The sequence below is a fragment of the Chionomys nivalis genome, chromosome 7 (assembly GCF_950005125.1).
Source record: "Chionomys nivalis chromosome 7, mChiNiv1.1, whole genome shotgun sequence".
NCBI lineage: Eukaryota > Metazoa > Chordata > Mammalia > Rodentia > Cricetidae > Chionomys > Chionomys nivalis.
The window spans coordinates 40,113,311-40,135,049 of record NC_080092.1 but is presented as its reverse complement, the minus strand read 5'-3'; the positions used below and the strand labels follow the sequence as shown (position 1 = coordinate 40,135,049).

The window sequence follows — 21,739 nt, the reverse complement described above, 5'->3', positions numbered from 1 at the left end:
CTCAGACTGAATACTTCGTTTAAGAAATAAAAGTGAGTTCGAGTTCGGTAACTTTCTGTTTTAACAGAGAACCGTACTGTGGTTTTGACACCAGCAGTGAGGCGTTGACGCTGAAATACGACCCAAAGCAATACTTCCGCCAGCCCCGCCTGGCTCCTGCTCAGAACCCTGCTACACCCAGGGTACCCTCACAGCAGCTCCTCTGCCAGCGCTTGCCTTTCTGGTTAGAAAATATGTAGAAATAATTCAAACAGTGCTGCGAACACTAGTGTTCTCTTTACCTAGAGTCAACGCTGGTCAATATTTTGCCGCAGTCTTTGCTACTCTGAAGATAGATTATTGACGATAGACAAACAGATAAATGATAGGTAAACAGTTAGATTTAGATTATTCATTGATAGATAATAGACAAACAGATAGATAGATAGATTGATAGATAAATAGATGAACAGATCAATTAGCAAATGAATGATAGCTAAATGATAAATGAATAATCAAATAAATCAAATGAGCCGGGCAGTGGTGGGTACACGCCTTTAATCCCAGCATTTGGGAGGCAGAAGGAGGTGGATCTCTGATTTCGATGCCAGCCTGGTCTACAGTGTAAGTTCCAGGATGGCCAGGGCTACACAAAGAAACCCTGTCTCAAACAAACAAATAAAATGATAAATGATTAATACTTAAATGATAGGTGATTTACTGATAATAAAAAGATAGAATGACAGATTATTAACAAATAACTAAAAATATTATTTGTTAATAATCTATTATTCTATCTTATATAAATTATAGATTAATTATTAATCATAGAATGATAAATTTTGAATAAATAACTGATAGGTGATTAATAGACAAATGGTAGTTAGGAGATAAATAGATAGATGAGATATAGACAGATGGTAGATAAATATCCACAGCGGTCCATCTCCCGTCCTACCGTTTGAAAGCTGCACACTGTTACTCCATACAGACACTAAGAACATTGTCATTTGCCTGGCCTCCTACATTCTTCGTGATTTTAGTGCAAAACTTCAGTCAAAACTTGGCCAAATTCAAGCTCCTCCTGGCCACAGTGTTCATGCTTTTCATTATAGAAATTTCCATTGTCTGTGGAAAATAATTTATATTAACAAGTGAAAGCATTTAGATGACATTTACATTCTAAATATCAGGCTCCTCCCCCTCCCCCCCCACAGTCTGGAGCTCAGTCCCAAAGTAGGCATGTGTTTCTGTGTGAGCTGTGTCTCCAGGCTCACCTGTTACCTTCTTAACATCTTTAGCATCTTCATAAGATTGTGCATCTGTAGCATAATTTCTGTTGCTGTCAACCAAAGTATTCATTTCTCCCTAGGCCCCTTTTCTAGCTCTCCAGATCTGTTTTGTGTACTCGGTATGCCTAGGACTGTGTGAACTATGAAAGACCTGTGCTGTTTTTTCTGCCAGGGCTAAATATGGCAAGGGAAATGCCATTACATTTTAAAAATATTTTTAACTATGTGTGTTCACGGGCACATGTATGGGTGTGTGCCCTGGAGCTGTGTGAGCCACCTGGCATGGGTGTTGGGCTAGCGAATTAACTCTGCAACTTCTGAACCATCTTTTCCAGCCCTGAAACACCATTTTTAAAAAATGAAAAAAAAAAAAAAAAACACCATTTGTCACCAGTCCCTCCTGAGTCAACGGTAGTCCTGAAATGAAAACTTTCTGTGATCAAGGTTACAGTGTGCTTATCAACTGCTCTGCTTTAAGTTAGCCAGTTGTAAAAGATTTTGAGGCTCAGCTCTGCCCCTAGTGTTAGGAGTAAAAATCCCGTGGGGATCCAGAGTGAGCTTGATTGCTTGCTTTGACGCAGCTGTGAACCCTTCTGCAACAGTAAAACCTTTACCTTGCCAAGATACCGACAAACCCATATCTTTTCCTTTCTTTTTTGGGGGGAGGGGTAATGGGGGAACTGAGGCAGTTGAGACAGGGTTTCTTTGTGTAGCTTTGACTGTCCTAGAACTAGCTCTGTAGACAGGCTGATTTTGAACTCAGAGATCTGTCTGCCTCTGCCTCCAGAGTGCTGGGATTAAAGATGTGCGTCACCACCACCCATCATCCCCAACCTATTATTAACAGGTCTTAAACCTGGCTTTCCCAGGAACAGGTGTGGTGGCGGCACACATCTTTAATCCCAGCATTTATTTGGGAGGCAGAACAAATTTCAAGAGAACACAAACAACTAAGTAAAAAGAAATATTTAAATCAATGCAATATAGAAAAAAGAGGAATTCAACAAAGAGATGGCAATACTGAAGAAAAAACAAACTGAAATACTGGAATGAAAATCACAGTAAATCAAATAAGATGCTTTCAGGAAGCCTCACCAATAGGACAGATCAAGGACAGGACATCTGAAAGATGAGGAAGAAGATCTGGAAGGATAAGCAGCACTTCCTAGATGGATGGACACTGAAGAGACAAATCTGAGAATCGTGGCCATGGAAGGAGCAGGATTTCATTCTGACCGCATTTTTAATAGCATCCCAATAAAATCGTAGTGGAAATTTTCCCAAATTAGGGAGTGTAGCAATTCAGACACAAGGGGCCTTTAGGAGATCAGCCTGACTAGCCTAGAAAAGAGAAGACTGAAAATAGAAAATCTGCTGGATAACATGGCACACAGCTTTAACCCCAGAGCTCAAGAAGTGGAGACAGCTGGATCTCTGTTCAAGGCCAACCTGGTCTGCATAGTGAGTTTCAGGCCAGCCAGGGAGCCAGGGTTACACAGTGAGACCCCATCTCAAAAAAAAAAAAAGAATTTGCTCACCAAATAAAGTCCAGGTCCTAATGGTTCATTCATTACTGCATCCTATCAGACCTTCAAAGAACCAGCAGCAATGCTTCTCGAGCTGCTGCATGAAACAGAAAGGAAGCACCACCTCCAAGCTCTTTTTGATAGGCCACTATTACCCTGAAGCTAAAACCAAACACACACACAAATACTATAGACCGAAGGCTCTCTGATGGAGATAGATGCAAGAGTTCTCAAAAAAGTACTTGCAGGGGCTGGAGAGATGGCTCAGTAGTTAAGAGCACTGACTACTCTTCCAAAGGTCCTGAGTTCAATTCCCAGCAACCACATGGTGGCTCACAACCATCTGTAAGGAGGTCTGGTGCCTTCTTCTGGCCTGCAGGCATACATACAGACAGAATATTGTATACATAATAAATAAATAAATATTTAAAAAAAAAAAAGTACTTGCAGATCAAACTCCAAACCACATCAAAATGATCATTCACATTGATCAAGTTGACATTATTTCAGATTTCAGAGATGCAGAGATGGTTCAACACAAGCAAATATTAAATATAAAACATCGTATAAACGGACAAGGACAGAAACCATGTGATCATCTCAGTAAGATGTAGAAAAAGCTTTTGACAAAATCAAACTGCTTCATGACAAAGCTTTAAGGAAATACTGAATAGAAGAAACATATATCTCAACGTAATAAAGGCAAAACGTGATAAACCTGCAGCCACCATTGTACTAAATGGAGAAAATCATGAAACTTTTCCACTGAATCAGTGTTCAATTTCTCCACTCTTATTCAGTTTAAAGCTGGAGGTCCCAGAGCAGTAAGATGAGAACAAATAAGAAGGGTTGGGGGGGGGGAGGATAAAGAAACAAAGTATCTTACTTGAAGGTGATCTGATTCTCTAAGTGGGAGACCCTAACCACTCCTCCAAGACACTCTTAGAGCTGATAACACTTTCAACAAACTGACAGTTTGTAACATTAACACAAAAACCAGTACTCTTGCAACACACCAATGACCAGCATACTGAGAAAGAAATCTGGGGAACTGTATTACTCAAGATTGACTCAATTTTTTTTTAAATACCTTGGAATAAACCTAACCAATGAAGTGAAAGACCTCTACAATGACAATGTTAAAGACAGTCAAGAAAGAAACCCACGAAGACTCTGGAAGATGGGAAGGCTTCCCATGCTCATGGATCAGAAGAGTCAATATTGCAAAACTGGCTATTTTGCCAATGGCCCTCTACAGATTCAGTGTAATCCCTTCAAAATCATAAAAATCACAGAAATAGAAAAGAAATCTAAATTTTATCTGAAGATGCAAACAATCTTTGCTAGCCAAAGCAAACCTAAGCAAAAACAACAATGCTGGAGGTGTTCCTAACCCTGATTTCAAATTTGATTTGATACAGAGCCATAGTAACAAAACAGCATGTTCTGAAACAAACAAAAACCATATCTTTATATAAAGAACAGAATAGAAGACCTAGGTACAAACGCATACACCTGATTTTTCGCAGAGATGCCAAGAGTCTGTGTTGGAGAAAGACAGTCTCCTTTAATGAACTGTGCTGGGAAAACTGGGTGTTACCTGTAAAAGATATTAGACCCTCACCTCTCACCGTATACAAAAATTAGCTCCAAATGAACCAAGGAGCTTAATTTAAGACCTCACATTCTGAAAATAGTAGCGGGAACGGTAGGGTGATCATCTCAAGACCTAGACAGAAATAAGGACTTTCTAAACAGGACGCCAGTTGCTCAGGTAATAAGGCCAGCAATTGACAAATGGAACCAGCCTCATGAAGTTGAAAAGCTTCTCTACAGTCCATCAGCTTACAGAATGTGAGAGAACCTTTACCAGCTATATATCTGATAAAGGATCCCTATCTAGAATATACAAAGATTAAAAAGCTAAGCAAGAAAACAAACAATTCAGTTTTTAAAAAGAGCTAACAACCTGAACAGAGAGTTCTCAAAAGGAGAAATACAAACATCCAATAAGTGTTTTGAAAAGTGCTTAACATCACTAGCCACCAGGGAAATGCAAATTAAAACTACTTTGAGATCCCTCCTCACCCAGTCAGAATGGCTATCAGGAAAAGAACTGATGGCAGATGATGGCAAGGATGTGGGGAAATGAGCCGTCACTCACTGCGAGTGGGGGCTAAGCCACTATGAGCCGTCACTCACTGCGAGTGGGGGGCTAAGCCACTATGCCGATCCGTGTGGAGATTTCCCAAAAAACTTCCACATGTCCCAGCCTCTCCACTCTTGGATATATTCCTAAAGGACTCTACATCCTACAATAGAGGTACTTGCTCAGTCATATTTATTTCTGTTCTCTGTATACACTCACACACACACACACACACATACACACTAGATATAAAAATAATCTAAAATATTTTTAAATAGCACAATAAAAATTTTAGTGCAATTGAAGAAGGTGGAAGGTGAGCATTCCGGCCCAGCCCTGTGACACTGGCGTGAGCCTTAGGGTTAAATGGGGAGACGTGGGGCAGGGAGCCAGGCCTGCATAGCTGCTCTTGGTCAAGGTGCAGTCTGGTTGATCCTTATTGCGCTCTGGCTCCCCAAGACAGTTCGGAGAAGTCCTTATTGCTTGAGGGAAGAAGCTGGCTCCCTCGCGAGGACTTCTGCTACTCAAAGGTAACCTCAGCACACAGGGATCTGCCTGGGAGGCATTGGGGCAAAAGAATTTACCAGATGAGAACGAATATAAAAGTTTTAATAAATAGTCACTGCCTTGAGAGGGGCTGGGATTTATTTATTTTTTTTAACAGTAATTGAGAGAAGTCCCCTGGCCTGGCCTCCTTGGGTTATTTGAGTGAACTTTAGGAAGGCAGCTCCTGTTCTGAGCCTAAATTCTTTATTTCCCCTTAAGGAGTCTATTCATTTAGTTCTCTGATAATCCCGTAGTGCATTCTGGCTGCTCCCTGGCCCTTTCTTCCCTCCTTCCCACCCTTATAGCCGCCCCCAAGTCTCTTTCCCATTCATGCCTGTTTTGTTGTTACCCCTGGGTTTAACTAGGCCTGGGTGACCATGGATTTCAAAGTGTTCACTGGAGCCTGGTGGGTTTACCAGTAGGTACACAATTGAAGACATTTCTGTCCCACCCCCAGAATCCATCAGTAGCCCCATAGTTCAACAGGAAGAGGTAAAGCTACGTGGCCGCTCCCCTACCTATGACTGACGTCTTACCCAGGCCCAGCCTTATGCAGTCGGCACTGCCGCTTTGACCATGCTTGCGATGGTCATGTCATGCTCAGGAGAGGGCATTTCACAGCCCTTCTCCCTGTTTTCTGGTCTCACATTCTTCCCGCTCCCTCTTCTGCATTGCTTCCTTTGCACTGTGAGAGGGGGCGGTATCAGTGTTCTTTTTAGAACACAGGGGTCCACCGTCACTTACTCTCGGCACCACGAGCAGCCTCGTGTCTCTGCCTTCACCGCCGTTCATTGTAAAGATCCCCTCAGACTGAGAGTAGCATTGTCGGTGAATGTGAGTGTCAGTACATACAGGGCACCTTGGCACTATGCTGAGTTAACTGAACAGTAGTGGTGAGTTCCTCCTAGGACATTAAGCCTCCTTGGCCACAGGTTTTTAACTACGTTTGCAGTGCCAGGCACGAGTTTCCTTTTGTGGAGCAGGCCTCAAAACCTATCAGAGAGCGTTTGGTTTGCCTCGCAATCGTGCCAGTATGGCTTTAGTGGGCACCTCTTACCCGGAAGGCTGGTGGGTTAGCTCGCTGGGCTCTCGGCTGGGTGAGACCACCGAAGCTTTTTTCTCCCGGCCGCCTGCATTGCGCTTTCCTGCACTCTGGCAACTGGCCAGCAGATTTGATTTCTCTGTCACTCGCCTAGAGAGCATGTGATGTCTTCAGCAACGGGGTCTAGTCAACTAGTTCTGGTGAGAACTCCAAGAGGAAGAAAAAGGAGCTGGATTGTAAGAGGCTCCGAGGCCTCCCCGAACAGCCGCTCATGTGGGGTGTCTGTTGGAGATCGTCTTGGTTGCTTTACCTGGAAAGACCCAGTCTAGAAGAGCGGCAGTCCACTCCCTGTTTTGGTGCCCTGACCCCTATAAGACTAAAGAAAGTTATTAAGCACAAAGCATGCGTCCATCTATTCTCTTTTTTCTCTTTTTAAAAAGAATTTTAAATTTTTATTTATTTTTAATTTTTTAGATTTATTTTATTTGTATGAGTGTTTTGTCTCCATGTATGTATAGACATATGTATGTAGGTAGGTATGTAGATATGTCTACCATGTGCACGCCTGGTGCCCTCAGAGGTCAAAAGAAGAAGGCATTGGATCCCCTGGAGCTGGAGTTACAGATAGTTGTGAGCCACTATGTGGGTGCTGGGAATAGCACACGGGTCCTCAGCAAGAGCAACCACTGGGCCATGTCTCCAGCTTCACGTTGTTATGTTTTGGGGTGTATGTTCTTGAACGTATGCACACATGTGTGTGCAGGTGCCCAAAGAAGCTAGATGAGCACTGACCCTCAGAGCTGGAGTCACAGGTGTTTGTGAGCCACCTTCCATGGTTCCCGGCAAGCAAACTCTGGTCCTCATGAGCTAGCAACAAGTGCTCTTCGCCACTGACCAATCTGTCCAGGCCATGTCTCAGCTCTTGACTGTGACCAGTTGCTTGAGTTCCTGCCTAGACTCCCCCGCGGGGATGGACGGCAGCTTAGATCCTTTCTCCCCTCAGCTGCCTTTGATCGAAGTGACAGTACATAGCTTGCTGCTCTCTGCGGGGAGAGAGAGACTAAGAAAGCTGGTGAGTCAGTCCTGGGAGAAACAATCTGTAGCCTGAGTGTCTCTCCACATGCCTTCTGGGTGTGCTGCGGAGGTGAGAACCTGGCTGGTTTGGACCAGGGCTGTTTGTCATGGTTGTGGTTTGGTGAACAACCCCAGGAGATAAAATAATGCCTACCCTGCCCGAAGAAAATTATATCATGGAACTCGCTCTGTAGACCAGGCTGATCTCAAACTCAGAGATCCACCTGCCTCTGCCTCCTGCTGAGTGCTGGGGTCTCAGCAGATTCTTGACAGTGCCTAGTTGTCTTTGGTTTTGAACTATCACCTCACTATGTAGCCACCTGGTCTCTTCCTGTGACCCTCAGGGTGACTAACTCAAAACCCCAAGAGTTCCCTTCAGGGCAAAATTCAGACCAAGTCACTGCCAAATGACGGGCTCGTCTAGAACACATCCATCCATCTCTACACCCTTCATCTCGTTATCTCTCTGATTAGAAGGCATCGCCAGCATCAACTCTGCCATCTCTACACCCCTCCTCTTGGGTCTGCCAGGACAGGGAGGAGTAGGGCGCACAAATCAGAATGCAGTCCTGGGCCTTCCGAGACATTGTATTCATCAAACACCTAACCTACTCATTGTGACAGGTTCCCCGTGTGAATCACTAGTTATATGAATGCAAAGGAGAATAAGACAGAGCCAAGGATTTGGAATGACGGCTAGACGGTTTTGGTGAGAATGAAGAGACCCTTGGTCCTTGTCTTTGACCATTAGACTATTGAGACAATGGACCCCAAGGGATTGGAAATCCTCTGGAAGTCTCCTACAGCGAGAGGGGAAAAGCCAGAGCCTGGCGCCAGGCAGAGATGGAGCTTGTCTCCCCGGAAGAACTGAGACATTGATGGGTCAGTGTGGGCAGGGCCACACCTTGACAGGATTGTTTGGTTATTCAGACATGGTGCCTTCTATCTACACTGTGTCAGCAACCCTGAAGACGGCCTGACTTTATTCTTCCCCATGTGGCTACACCAAATACTTCTGCTTTCTCTGCTTCCAGCCATTATTACCCTCCCTTCCTACGGGGTCTCACTACGTAGCCTTGGCAGGCTGGGAACTCTCTATGTAGACCAGGCTGACTTCAAACTTAGAGTTTCCTCTGTCCCTGCTTTCTGAGTGCTGGAGTTAAAGATGTGTACTATCATACCTGGCTTACTCTCTTTCCAAAGATATTTTCAATGTATTTGAGTATTTGCCTGTATGTGTGTGTACATGTACTACATGTGAGCAGTGCCTGTGGAGGTCAAAAGAGTGGATTGGATCCTCTGAACCTGGACTTATGGGTGTGTGTGTTGAAGGCGGGGGCATGTTCTACGGTCGTGTGCAGAGGTCAGAGGGCAACTTGTGAATCAGTTCTCTCCAACCACTTGGAACCTGGTGACTGAACTCAAGTCAGCAGGCTTTGTGGTAAGTGCCTTTACCTGCTGAGGCATCTTGCTGGCCACATTGTTTGTCTCCTTAAACAGTATGTTAAGAATGCGTGGACAAAAAGCCGGGCAGTGGTGGCGCACGCCTTTAATCCCAGCACTTGGGAGGCAGAGGCAGGTGGATCTCTGTGAGTTCGAGACCAGCCTGATCTACAAGAGCTAGTTCCAGGACAGGCTCCAAAACCACAGAGAAACCCTGTCTCGAAAAACCAAAAAAAAAAAAAAAAAAAAAGAATGCGTGGACAAGCCTGACTTATTGGGGCTTCCAGGGCCCAAGTCTTGACTGTGAAAAATCCCAGAAACAACACTATTAGAGTATGTCCACTGAGGCCGTTGGAACAACACAGGAAAGCATGGAACATATTGCTGGCCACTGTGGCCTCAAGTGACCAGCATCTCAACTTCCCTCAAAATTTGGTCATGTGGTCATGGAGCTGGGCAATGATGGCACATGCCTTTAATCCTAGCACTCTGGAGACAGAGGCAGGTGAATTTCCGTGAGTTCAAGGTTAACCTGGTCTACAGAGTGAATTCCAGGACAGTCAAGGCTACACAGAGAAACCTTGTCTTAAAAATATTCAGTCATGGAAGGGAGAAAACTGAGATGAGGAGGGGAAGGTAGTGGTGTGAGTGAGAACAACCCCATAGGCTCATATGTTTGAAGACTTGATGTCCCAGTTGGTGGAACTGTTTGGGAAGGACTGGGAGGTGTGGTCTTGTTGGAGCAGGCATGTTACTGTTGGAGCAGGCATGTTACTGTTGGAGCAGGCATGTTACTGGGGTGGCCCACAGCACTTCCAGTTAGCTTCCCCCCCCCTCCTTTCAGGTAGGGGCGCGAATTCTTAGCTTCTGCTCCAGCACACCTGCCTGTTTGCAGCCATGATTCCCAGCACAATGGTCATGGACTCACCCTCTGAAATAACTGCCTTGGTCATGGTGTCTCCATAGCAATAGAAAAGTAAGCCAGAGAGTTAGGACTAGATAAAGGATAAAAGCCAAGGCCCAAGAAAGGCAAGGGTCTCATCTGCCCTCAGGACACAACTCTAAAATTATTTAGGTGACTCTAGAATGTCAGGAAACACTTGGGCTGACCAGGTGGCTCAGAGGCTAAAGATGCCTGCCACCAAGCCAGGGGACTGAGCTTAATTCCTGGGAGCCACACAGTAGAAGGAGAAGGAGAGAACCAACTCCAGGCCTCGATCCATGGCATTTACACACACACACACACACACACACACACACACACGAGGGGGGGGGAGAATAAATAAAATTTAAGTTTAAATTTTTAAAATAAAAATAAAACAATGAAAGTCAAATTCAATAATTGCTTTATTGTTTTTATCTCTGTGACACAAGTTCTTCCTGATCTACTGTCATAGATCCAGGGGTCATGGGCCTTGGGTCAAATCTGAGCAAAAGCGAAGATGGGTAAAAGTGGGTTTTGCATCGTCTTCCGGTGGACAGACTTGTTTGGAATCACTGTAGTTCCTGAGGCCCATATGGGTGCTTAGAGTTCACTTTTGGGGACGTGTTCTTTTGTGTTTCTGGGGTTCCTTGTCAAAGCCAAGTCCACAGCCTCCTGAATGTTCTTTGCCACCCTAAGCCCTGACTTGATAGCAGTGTCAATCCAGCCATGGGGCATATCTGTGTGCTCACCTGCAAAAAAGACCAGCCCTTCTGGCTGGCTGAGCTCCTGGGCATAGTCCACATATTGGTAAGGGGTGAAAAAGGCAAAGCCACCCATGGAATAGGGGTCCTGGCTCCAGTTCTTGACTGTGGAGTAGGGACAGAGGGCACGGAGTTCTTCTTTGTTGCGATTGTGAATAGCAGCTAGGTCATCCAGAACAATGTCCACCACCCGGGTGTGGTCCAGGGCAGTGAAGAACGAGGAGTCATCATCCAGGGTGTAGGAAGCTAGGATGACGCCCACACCATTGGGGAAGATGTGGTTGGGATAGTAGACGAAGCGGGAAGGCCGGTCAGTGCTCGACTTCCCACTGAAGATGCCATCGTGTTCCCAGAAACGCTGTGTGCAGGCCAGGATCACTTTGGTGGCGCTATTGTAGTGGACGGAGCGCAGAGCATCCTGCTTGCTGAGAGAAAGAGATGGCTGGAATCGGAGGAGCCGGGCAGCCTTGGCAGTGCTAGCTACCACCACAAAATCGGCAGTCACCCGCGCCCTGGGCTGCAGAGGGTCAGGTGTCCGGTAGGTCACGTGGACACAGTCGCCAGACATCTCCACTTCCTCAGCTGGGGAGTTGAACCAGACAGTCCCCGGGAGGAGCGAATTGTGTAGGGCCTGGGGGAGCTGGTCAAAGCCCCCAACGATTTCATCGAACCTGAGAGTGAGCAGCAAAGAGGGAGATGAGTGGGTTGATGGACAGGGCCTTCAGAGGACAGGCCATTGGGACTGGACAATGACTCGGTCCCTTCACAGGCATGTCCCAGCCATGTTTTAGGGGGACGAACCGTTGGCAAAGAACCAAGGGCAAGCAGAGTGTCCATTAGCTCCAGGGACCCAGAGAAAGGCACTGCTTGGGGGTGACCAAATTGGAAGCATACATCTACCCTGAGCTCATACAACCCCTCCCCTGGTCACTTATCTCCTTTCGCCACCCAGGATGCCTGGTCAGAAACTGAACTTCCCATCCTCCTGCCTCCACCTCCCAGGTTCTGAAGTTACAGGCAGTTGCTGCTCCTCCCAGTTTTAAGTGGTGCTTAGGAAGGAACCCAGGGCTTCACGTGTGCTAGACAAGCAGTCTAGCAACTGAGCTGGAGCCCCAGCGCTGGCCCCGGGTTCTTAGAGCCCCTTCCATGATGCCCTCAGGGGCTGCTTAAGGAAAGAAGCTAAACACTACTGAGCTGTTTTACTTAGACTTCCTAGGACTTCCTCCCTTCCCACGCTCCTTCAGAGCAGTTCTTGGTTTGTATTCAAATTGATAAGATGGGCAAGAGTCCTTGCCAGAAGATCAGAATGTCTAAATAAATCAATATCCGGGCCTTCTGTTCAGCTGTCCTGTAGCCTGTTTTTTATTTTCATTTTTCACAAAACCAGTTTATCTTTATCTTTTTGTTGTTGTTGTTGAGTCTGGAACTTCAGATCCTCCCACCCCTACCTCGGGTGGCATCACAGGTGTGCACCACCTTGCCTGGCGCCCTTTTATCTTTATTGCTACAGATCACGTGGTCAGTGACCAACGGTGACTGGAGTCTCAGGTTTGCATCCCTGCTAAGTCTTCCTGGGCTGAAAGATGACAAGTGTCCCTCGAAGCAGAGCTGAGGCCACAGTCCCTGTCACAGTGCAGATGAGGCTCACACTCTCTCGATAGACCCTTAGTGTATCCAGAGGTTCTCAGAGTGGAGTCCCAAGGTAGGCAGCCTATTAGAAGGCTCGCCTCCGGGCTCTACCCCAGGTGTTTAACACCCCATCCACTCCAGTGACTCTGAGAGTTCTTGGAGTCAGGATTCCCTCCTTTCTCCTCCCCCACCCCGCCCTTTTTGAGATTAGCTGTAAACTCAGAAACCCACCCGGGTCTGCTCTCTTGAGTACTGGGACTGCGCAGCACCATACTGGCTTCCAATTTTGGAGGAATTTTTCTCCTGGTTTCTTAGTTCCTCCCTTCATACCATCCTCATCAGGAACTAGTGACCCCCTGTCCTGCTCCATTCCTCACCGGGGTTCTTGGAAGAAGGAGATGATGCCACGCAAGGTCTCCGTAAAGGCCTCGTAGTAGCCAGAGTCTGTGTTCAGCAAGTCCCCGATCATCTGCACAGCCCCGCGGCTCAGTTTCCCCACCTTGATCAGGTACTCCTGAGGAAATGAGGCAGGCAGATGAGAATGTATAAGGAGTTAACATGTGAACCTTGCTTCCTATCCAGGGACAGCAAGGAACAGAGCTGGACGGAGCAGAAGGACAAGTGTGTAGCCCCTGGGCCCCAAGGCTGTGTTGTACATGTGTCCAGACACTATCCCCTTGGTCCCTGTTTAGGGACAACAGGTAACAGTAGGAATAGTTTTCAACCTACACACTGTCAGCCGTTCATTCATACAATCCTCTAAATAATGATAAGGGTTCCTGCTTTGCTGATGGAGAAACTGAGTCCCCGTCTCTGTGTCTGCCCATGTGGACCCAGTCTGGCTTCTACAGAAGACCAGGCTAGGAAGAATCTGAGTACCAAAAAGTTCTCATCCTACCCTGACCTCCCACCCCTGCCCCATCACCTGCTGACCCAGCCGCTCCATCAGCAAGTGACCTCAGAGCTGGTTCATGCTGCACCTGCTGCCCTGATTGTGCCCTATGCTTTTTTTCGGCTCTGTGTCTTAGATAAAGCTGGCATATGGCCGTGACAAAGCTGGCTGGAATGGCTTCACCAGTTAGAGTGGGTGGCCATCTGGTTTGCCTGGGGCTGCACGCTCCTTGTCACCAGCACACGCAGGGCCAGAGACCAGGCCCTGAAAGAACCTGCTAGGATGTCCAGATACTGCCGGCTGGGAAAAGTGCCACTATTCAACATACTTGTGTAACCCAGGGGCTAAACCAGAGGGCCATGAAATCCTAGGAACAGCAGCACCAGGGTTCCCGAAGACATGCTGGATCTGTTAGGACTGCCAGCACCAAGGTTCAAAGAGGTTATCTCTGCCCCAAATCTGAGGGCATGTTCACTGGGGTGTGGGTCCTGGAGATCTCTGACTTGTCTCTTCTCTAATCTCTCTCTTGAGTAAGCAGTGGTCAGACCACACATGGCCACAGGCTTTGACCCACCCAACAGCTGAAGCAAGCAGCCCACAGAGGCAAACCACAGCCAGGACCTGGAAGTGACTATCAGCTTCTCTCTCAGGATCAGCTGGAGAATATCCACCACCACCCCCCTCTCCCCGTCCCCAGGCCCATGGGTGAGCTAGCTCCAGCATCCAGAAGCCAACAGCCTCCAATCAGGCCACATCTGGAACCTTCCTTGTGTTTTTGTTATCTGCAGTGCCAGGGATTGAACCCAGGGCCTCACACATAACAGACCAGCTCTTACACCTGTGGGCTATACCGCAGGCCCAGCCTTTCCTGACTTTCACCATAGTTCTGTGTTACGAAAAATGTTTTCATCAGTGGTAACCTGCATACGACAGTGGTCCCCAGCAAGCAACGCTGTAGCCTGCTTGGTTCATCCAAGGAAACATTGTGATTTTTGCACAACTATACAGTTATTTAAAGATACATTCTGAGACATTAGCACCTTGTTAAGCAGCACACACCTATATAAGGTTTTCCCATACCTCTGTCTGCCTTGGCTCTGTGGGTATTATGGATGACCCCCTTGATACAGCAAGCTGTGACTAAGTAGCCTTGATTGCCCTCCTTGGAGGGTCTCTGTTTAGTTCCTTCCCTCCCTCCCTCCTTCCTTCTCTCTCCCTCCCTCCCTTCCTCCCCTAATGGAGCTTGCATTCTGTCAGGGCAGACAGTTAAACTAGACAAGTACAGTGTAGCGCAATACGCCCCAGGTAGCAGTCCCGCTGGGGTGGTGTCAGGGTGTAAGGTCTCAGAACTGACCTTGGTGGAGAAGGAGTCGTACTTCTCCAGGACCTCACGGCAGCTGCTGTTCTTCAGCTCTTCCACAATCTCAGGAGGGAAGAGGACAGGGAGGACATGCGGTGAGGGTCGGCCCACAGAGATTGTCCAACCCACCCTGTCCTTCCCCCTTCCCCATGCACTACATTTGTTCAACAGCCCGTGTGTGTGTGTGTGTGAGTGTGTGTGTGTGACACTTTAATGAACCCTGCCTTCCAAAACTGTGTCCTAAATCTGGGATGGTGGGAATTTCACCTCGCATGGGTACCAAGTATGCAAAGGTAGGTGTCCAGGCTCCCCCATCAGCCTTAAGGTTCTGCCTCAAGTCTACCTCCTTGCCCTGTGTTGGGGACACTTCCGTGGACTTCTAGGTCACTGTGAAGCATGTAGGCACCAGAGGCTGGCCCCACAGAGCTGTTGAGAGAGGCTGGGTATGCTGACCTGAAGTGAACCACAGCAGGACAACACTGGGGGACACCCGGGGAGGGGCCTCTCACTGAGCTCAGTTGTATCCTGAGGTCCTTCCAGGCCATGGATCAGAGAAGGCAATGGCATGGTCACTGGCTGGGCCAAGTAGAGAAGGTGGGCAAGCAGCCGAGGTAGAGTGCTAATTGTTCTTCCTTGACAAACTGCCAGCCATTACGACTGCACAGTAAAGGAACACTGGTCCTGTACCTAGCACCATTTTGTCACCTTAACGCATCCTGTCACCTAATCCTCATTGCAACCCAGGAACAGGAGGCTCTGGCAATAATGGAGAAGTGAGAGGGGGCCGGCAAGTATTATGCCTGGAGTCACACAGCGCATTCAACCCCAGAGCTTGCAGGGCTCTCTCTGAAATGAACCTGGTCCCCGCACGACGATTTCTCGGCAGCTCCTTTGTACATGTCTGTACAGGCACCGCCGTCTGGGGTCTGAGAATATACTGACTGCAGAGCCACTGCCTGACACAGGACAGAGCCATGAGAGGGAGTGGAAGCCAATGATGCTCAGTCTGGAGCGGGCTTCCTGCTCTCAAGGATCTGGGGTCCACTAAAGCTCCTCCCTGGGGAATCAGAGGAACTGGAGGGTGTCTGCCTTACCTTCCTCAGCGACTTATCAAAGAGCTGTTCTGCCGTCTTCCCCATCTCGTCAGCTCTCAGCGAGTAACCCAGCAGCCCAGGGTCGGCCTGCACCGCCCCCGTGCGCTGCCGGATTCCATTCACCAGCACCCAGGTCTGATTGTTGCAGGGACAGAATTCCTTTAGCATCAGCCCAAATTTCCTGATGAGCTCATGAGAAAGCCTGTGAAGGGGGTCAGAGACTTCAGGCTCTGAGAGTCAGCCAACAGCCCTTCCTGCTCCCCAGGCCTACCTCTTGCCTCCCTCGAATTCACCAAGACCACCCCTGGCCTTTCTCCATGAGAGGGATGCCAGGCACCCTGGGCATTACACTAGACTAGAAGCCTTAAGGCCAAGAGGGAGCTGGATTTCCTGCCAGTTGACCTCTATGATGGCTGAGATCTCGGCCACTTTGTGCGGAACCTGCAACCTTCACACTTTCAAGGGTGAACATTCCTGAACATCCCAGTTCCTGGGTACACAATGAGGGTGGTGTGCCGAGTGTGTCTGTGGAGCCAGACTTCCTGAAGGCTACGTTCACTACTCTTGAACTTCTCCACACTTCTCACCCGTTCAGAAAGAGTCTCCTGGAAGGATACCAGGCTTCCTTTCATTTACGTACTCAGAAGGCTGCTTTTGACTTCCCAGCAGGTTTATCTTGCACCACCCTTCTTCTCTGATCCTCAACCCATGCTCCTTGGCAGTCAAACCTAGCACAGCTCTCTCCTTATGTGGATTAAACCCTGAGGCTGGGAGATGCTCCTGGGCTGCCCTAGGGCTGGGAAATCAGTTGAGTCAGACCCTAACCCCTGGGCTTCCAGCAAAGAGCTCCATCCACTGTCCTCCCGGTGTGACAGCCCTCATCCTGGCCTTCCTCCTATTTACCTGTGGTTGATTGGGATTCGCATGGCGCCCAGCTCTATGTACCAGTGTGCTCCAGGAACTCTGTGGGTTTCTATTCTGCCACCTACGCGCCCTGAGGCCTCCAGGACAGTCACCTGGAAAGGTACAGTTCTTTAATGGACTCAGTGAGCCTTGTCACATACCCTCCCCTGTGGCAGACCCAGACTTACCACCCTATCCCTCCTAATCTCCCTCCTTCCCTCCCTCCTTCCCTCTTATCCTCCCTCCTTCTCATCTATCCTTCCTCCCTCCCTCCCTCCTTCCCTTCCTTCTATCCGTCCTTCCTTCTTTCCTTTCCTTTTCAGTGCTGTGGATGGAAACTACAGGGTGTTCCTCACTCTACCACTGAGCTACAGCCCTAGCTTCATCCTGACTCTTTCTGGAAGCCACTCTTGATTGAGCTTATCTGCCCTCCTACCCCAGCTACCCTAGAGCCCTAGAGCTTCCTCTCAGCCCCAGCTCCCCAGGGATGTCCACAGCTTGGCCTTCTACCTCCCTATTTAGAGCCCAATCCTCCCACAAGAGATTCTCCCCTGCCCCATCACGTACCTGGTGGCCAGCATCCTGCAAGATCTTGGCAGCAGTGAGCCCAGCCATGCCTGCCCCAATCACCACCACCTGCTTCCTCTCTGCTGTCTGCCCCAGTCCATTTTGAGCCAGCTGCAGCAGCTCCTCATACTGCGGGTCCTCAAAGCACTTGACGAGCTGGCTGTTGAAGGCCTGGGTATCCAAGCTCAGCACAGACAGGAGGGTGAGAGCCAGCCAGCTTGGGAACATAGCTGCAGATGTGGCAGTTAGGCAAATGACTAGGGATGAAGGAGGACTGACCATAGCCCTTGATCTGAAGAAGATTTATCACTGGACCTGTGATGCAACATCCCAGGCACTCCCCAACCCAAGAGAGCCTTAGTCATGGGTCCTCCCAAGTGAACCTGCCACTCTTCCTGCTAGCCCACAAAAATGCCCTTCAGGTACGAAAGCCACTCACTCAGAGAGTGACACATACACGTGTCTGCACTGCCATGCACACAGTGAGGTAGACCTGCCCACCACATAGCATTTCCCCATGTCCACCACCATTTGAGGTAGATAGACTTTCTGCTGCAATGAGAAGACCCTTAATTCAGTACCACAGTGAAAGACAGAAGATTGGAAGCCTGAAACCTTGTATAATAAAGCAACAGTCCCCAAGAAGTGCGAGATAGGTCACCAGGTTCCCAAGACCCAAAGGATCATCACAAGGTTGCCTCTCAGAGATGGGCCTGGCTCCTCGAAGTTAAGTTTACCAGGTGGTGAGTCTGTGTTTTCACGCTTCTCTTCTGATGTGTTTCTGTCAATTCTGGCTCCACTGAGGGAGAGGCAAACCATGCCTTCCCTCTGGGAGCCCATCAAAGGTATGTGTGTTGTGGTAGTTGAGTTCTTGGTTTCAAAGCTATTGTCTGTGTTATGGGACAAACTGTGTTTTCCCAAAATTCCTATGTTGAGACTTTAACACACAAGATCTCAGAACTCAACTCTTTTTAGGGGTGGTGGTCTTTGAAAAGATGACTGAGTTAAAATGAAGTGTAAGGGTGGGTCTTCCCGCAATGTCCTCCTAAGAAGTAGAAGTATGTAGGCCTTGGAGCCTACAGGAGAACTACTACTGCCTCCTTCCTAAACCGGCGTAATTTCTAACTGCATCCTAAATACTTATCCCTATGTTCACAGCTAAGAGTGGCCCTCGTCCCTCACCAAAGAAACTTCTTTTTGCAGCACACAGAGACCAGTATGGGAAGCCTCAACTGGTCAAAGTGAAGAGAGAAACTGATTGGGGGGCACCCAGTCCCAAAAGATACATCTACAACACAATCCCTACAACTACGGCTCAAGAAAGAGGGAGCAGAAAGATTGTAAGAGCCAAAGGACCAGGGCATCTACTTTGAGATAGTCTCAGAAACACACACACACACACACACACACACACACGGGAAAAGTGGGAGAAGGGAGGAAAAGGGGGGCCTGGGAAGTTTGGGCGAAGAGTTAGAAGTGACCACATTGTATGGAATTCTCAAAAAAAGTAATAATAATATTGTGTTTTTAAAAAGGAAGAAGAAATGTGAACACTAAGAGAAACATCAGGGATGCCCCCATGGAAAGGGAATACTGATTAGGACGTGATGACATTGAGAGACCAAGGCCCACCCTCCATACCTTCATTGAGACATTCATCCACTATGAGACATACCATGTTCTATGTATTTTCTAACACGGTTTGAGCTGACTAATACAGGTTGTTCCTCTGTGTCTGTCCCCATGTTGGTGAAGAAACAATCGATTTCTCCAGGAGCATAGTTCACCACGGAAACACGTAGTCACGTTACAGCAAATGGAGGCAGAGGGATTGCCACCTGTGTATGACTGATTGCTCTCTCACCCCATTCCACCCATCACCGTGTTCCTGAGTTCTTGTTCGTCCTCGGTACGTTAGATAATTGCTCAACCTGGGTATCTGGCGTGAATCAAAAGTCAGTTCTGTCTGCTCAGAGCCTGGCTCCCGGGAGTTCTCAGAGCAGCTGAGGGGTACGAGCAGGGAACAATGAACAGAGGGGAAGGTGGTGGGTAGAGGAGTGAATGAGTAGACAGAGGGACGGACACGTGGACAGGTTGTCCTCTGCAGTCATCACAGACACCAGGCCTGAGGCCAGGGCCAGGGGCTAGGGTTTCGTCTGGACTTGTCATTGCTCACCCTTCAACTCAGCTTTACAACCTACTTCTGTCTGCTTTCCTCAGGGCCTGCCTGACTCCAGACTCCCTCTGTGAACCAGGGCACTGGGCATCTGGCTTTCGAATTATTCTTCGGGAATGAAACGCACACACACACACTCACACACACACATTCACACACACACACTCACACACACATTCACACACACACACTCACACACACAGATACATACACACACAGATACATACACACATACACACACTCACATACACACACTCATACACACTCAAACTCACACACACTCACACACAGATACACACACACTCTCACATACACACTCACACACACATACACACTCATACACACTCACATACACATACACACTCACACACCATGACCAGAATCCAGGCTTCTTTCCACCCCTTGGACTCACTCATCTCTAGGCCTAAGAAAGTGGATCCTGACTTTGAAACCGGAAGTCTGGGGTTTTCCCTCTTTGCCCCCTTGTGGTATACTTATTTACATTTATTCATTGTATATGTGCACATGATTCAGTATGATACACGCGCCCATCACCTTAACCGCATGTATTGTTGGAAAATGGTGCTCGAAATTCCCAGCAACCATCCCTTTACAAGGGGTGGGCCCTCTGGGAAACAACTCCCTTGAGCTGGAGGAAGTTTGCACTGGGCTGCTCTCGTCTTCCTGTCAGCTGCCCTGCCCTGGAGAACCCTGTCGACAGGGTGACTCCAGAGCAGAGACAAGCGAAGCATCTTCGAGCCTCAGGAGCTATCAAAACAACCCACAGTCCCCAGCTACAAAAAGAGAATGGAGCCAGGAAACCTGGCATTTACTATACAAGGTGATACCAACACCAGCCCTAGCGTCCCTCCACCCACCCCTGGCTTTAAAGAGTGCTGTGCCCTGTGTCTGTTGTGGGGTGACCACTGAGAAGCCCAGGTGTCCGCTGGAGTCAGGAGCCATGTTTGCCCTAGCCACACCGCATCAACCCTAAACTTTATGTGACCACGAAAATACTGTGAACATGTGTGTAATGACTTTGATGGAGGAATGGATAAAATCTGCAAGTGAGGAACAGGACACAGAAATCTCACATCCTGAATCCGTTTGTTTCTTTGAGATAAAAGTGGCTCAGACTGGTCTGGGAGTTCTAGAAGTTACTATATAAGACCCTGCCTAAAAAAAAAAAAAGTGTGTGTGTGTGTGTGTGTGTGTGCGCTCACACACAGACACATACACACATACCAAAGACGGAGCATGGTACCGAATACCTTAATCCCAGCACTCAGGAGTCAGAGTCAGACAGATCTTAGAGTTTGAGGCTAGCCTGGTCTAGAGGGAATTCCAAAACAGCCAGGACTACACAGAGAAACCCTGTCTCAGAAAAACAACAGCAAAAATCTACCAACAGGGAAGTTGGAGAGGTGACCCATCGGTTAGAGCACTGGCTAGGTTCTGTTGCCAGCACCACAAGGGCCTCAACACCATCTGTAACTCCAGTTCCAGAGGGTCCAGTGCCCTCTTCCAGTCTGCGTGGGTACCAGGCACACACATGACACACAAGCAAGCAAAACATTCATATACATACATATATGTATATGTGTGTATATACATTAAAACTCACCCCCCCCCTAAAAAAAAAGAAAGAGGGAAAGAAAAGGTTCTAATGTTTTACAATAAGGTAACTAACCAACAACCTAATTAGTATTTCTGTTTGTTTACTGATATAGGAACTCGAGTGGCTAAAACTGGCCTTGAGTTCCTGATCCTCCTGCCTCTACCTCCCAAGTGCTGGGATCACAGGCCTGAGCCACCACACCCAGCTTTAGTTTAGTTTTGAGACAGGGTCTTACTCTGTAGCCCGGACTAGCTTTGAACTCTCCATTCTCTTGCCCCAGCTTCCCAAGTGATAGGACCACAGGCACCTACCACCATGCATATTTTGTAAAGAACACGAAGGGGGGAATTTGAAAAGATATTGAACAACAGTAATAGTGTACATGGATGAAAACCCTGCCTCTGCCCTATGATTACACACTGTATTATGTACTAAATTATCACACTGTGCTCCATGAATATATGTGATCATTATGTGTAATTAAAAAGAAAAAAATAGAGCTGGCCATGGTGGCGAACACCTGTAATTCCTGCACTTGGGAGGTGGAGGCAGGAGGATCAAGGGTTCAACATTCTCAGCTACAGTTTAAACCCAGGGGGAAGATACATGAGACCCTGGCTCAAAAAAACTAAAACAAAATAACAAATTAATTAAAAATGAAACCAACTCTGTCCTTTCAAAATACACCTGTCAGGGAATTTCATTTCTGTTACTGGTTTGGAAACCATAATCAACTTGGATCTAGAGCTGGCCAGTGGGGATT

The 21,739-nt window shown here is 47.8% G+C and overlaps 1 protein-coding gene across 1 annotated transcript in view; it reads right to left on the bottom strand.

The window, feature by feature from the left end:
* Positions 1-10,576: 10,576 nt before the first annotated feature.
* Positions 10,577-21,739, bottom strand: part of LOC130876999 (L-amino-acid oxidase-like) — a 49,068-nt gene continuing 37,905 nt past the window's right edge. The window contains exons 2-7 of the mRNA XM_057773922.1: positions 17,183-17,412; positions 16,616-16,728; positions 15,713-15,914; positions 14,613-14,681; positions 12,744-12,880; positions 10,577-11,408 (exon numbers count right to left, since the gene is read on the bottom strand). Of these exons, the coding sequence (XP_057629905.1) occupies positions 10,577-11,408; positions 12,744-12,880; positions 14,613-14,681; positions 15,713-15,914; positions 16,616-16,728; positions 17,183-17,412 (1,583 nt within the window). The remainder of the gene's footprint in view (positions 11,409-12,743; positions 12,881-14,612; positions 14,682-15,712; positions 15,915-16,615; positions 16,729-17,182; positions 17,413-21,739) is intronic.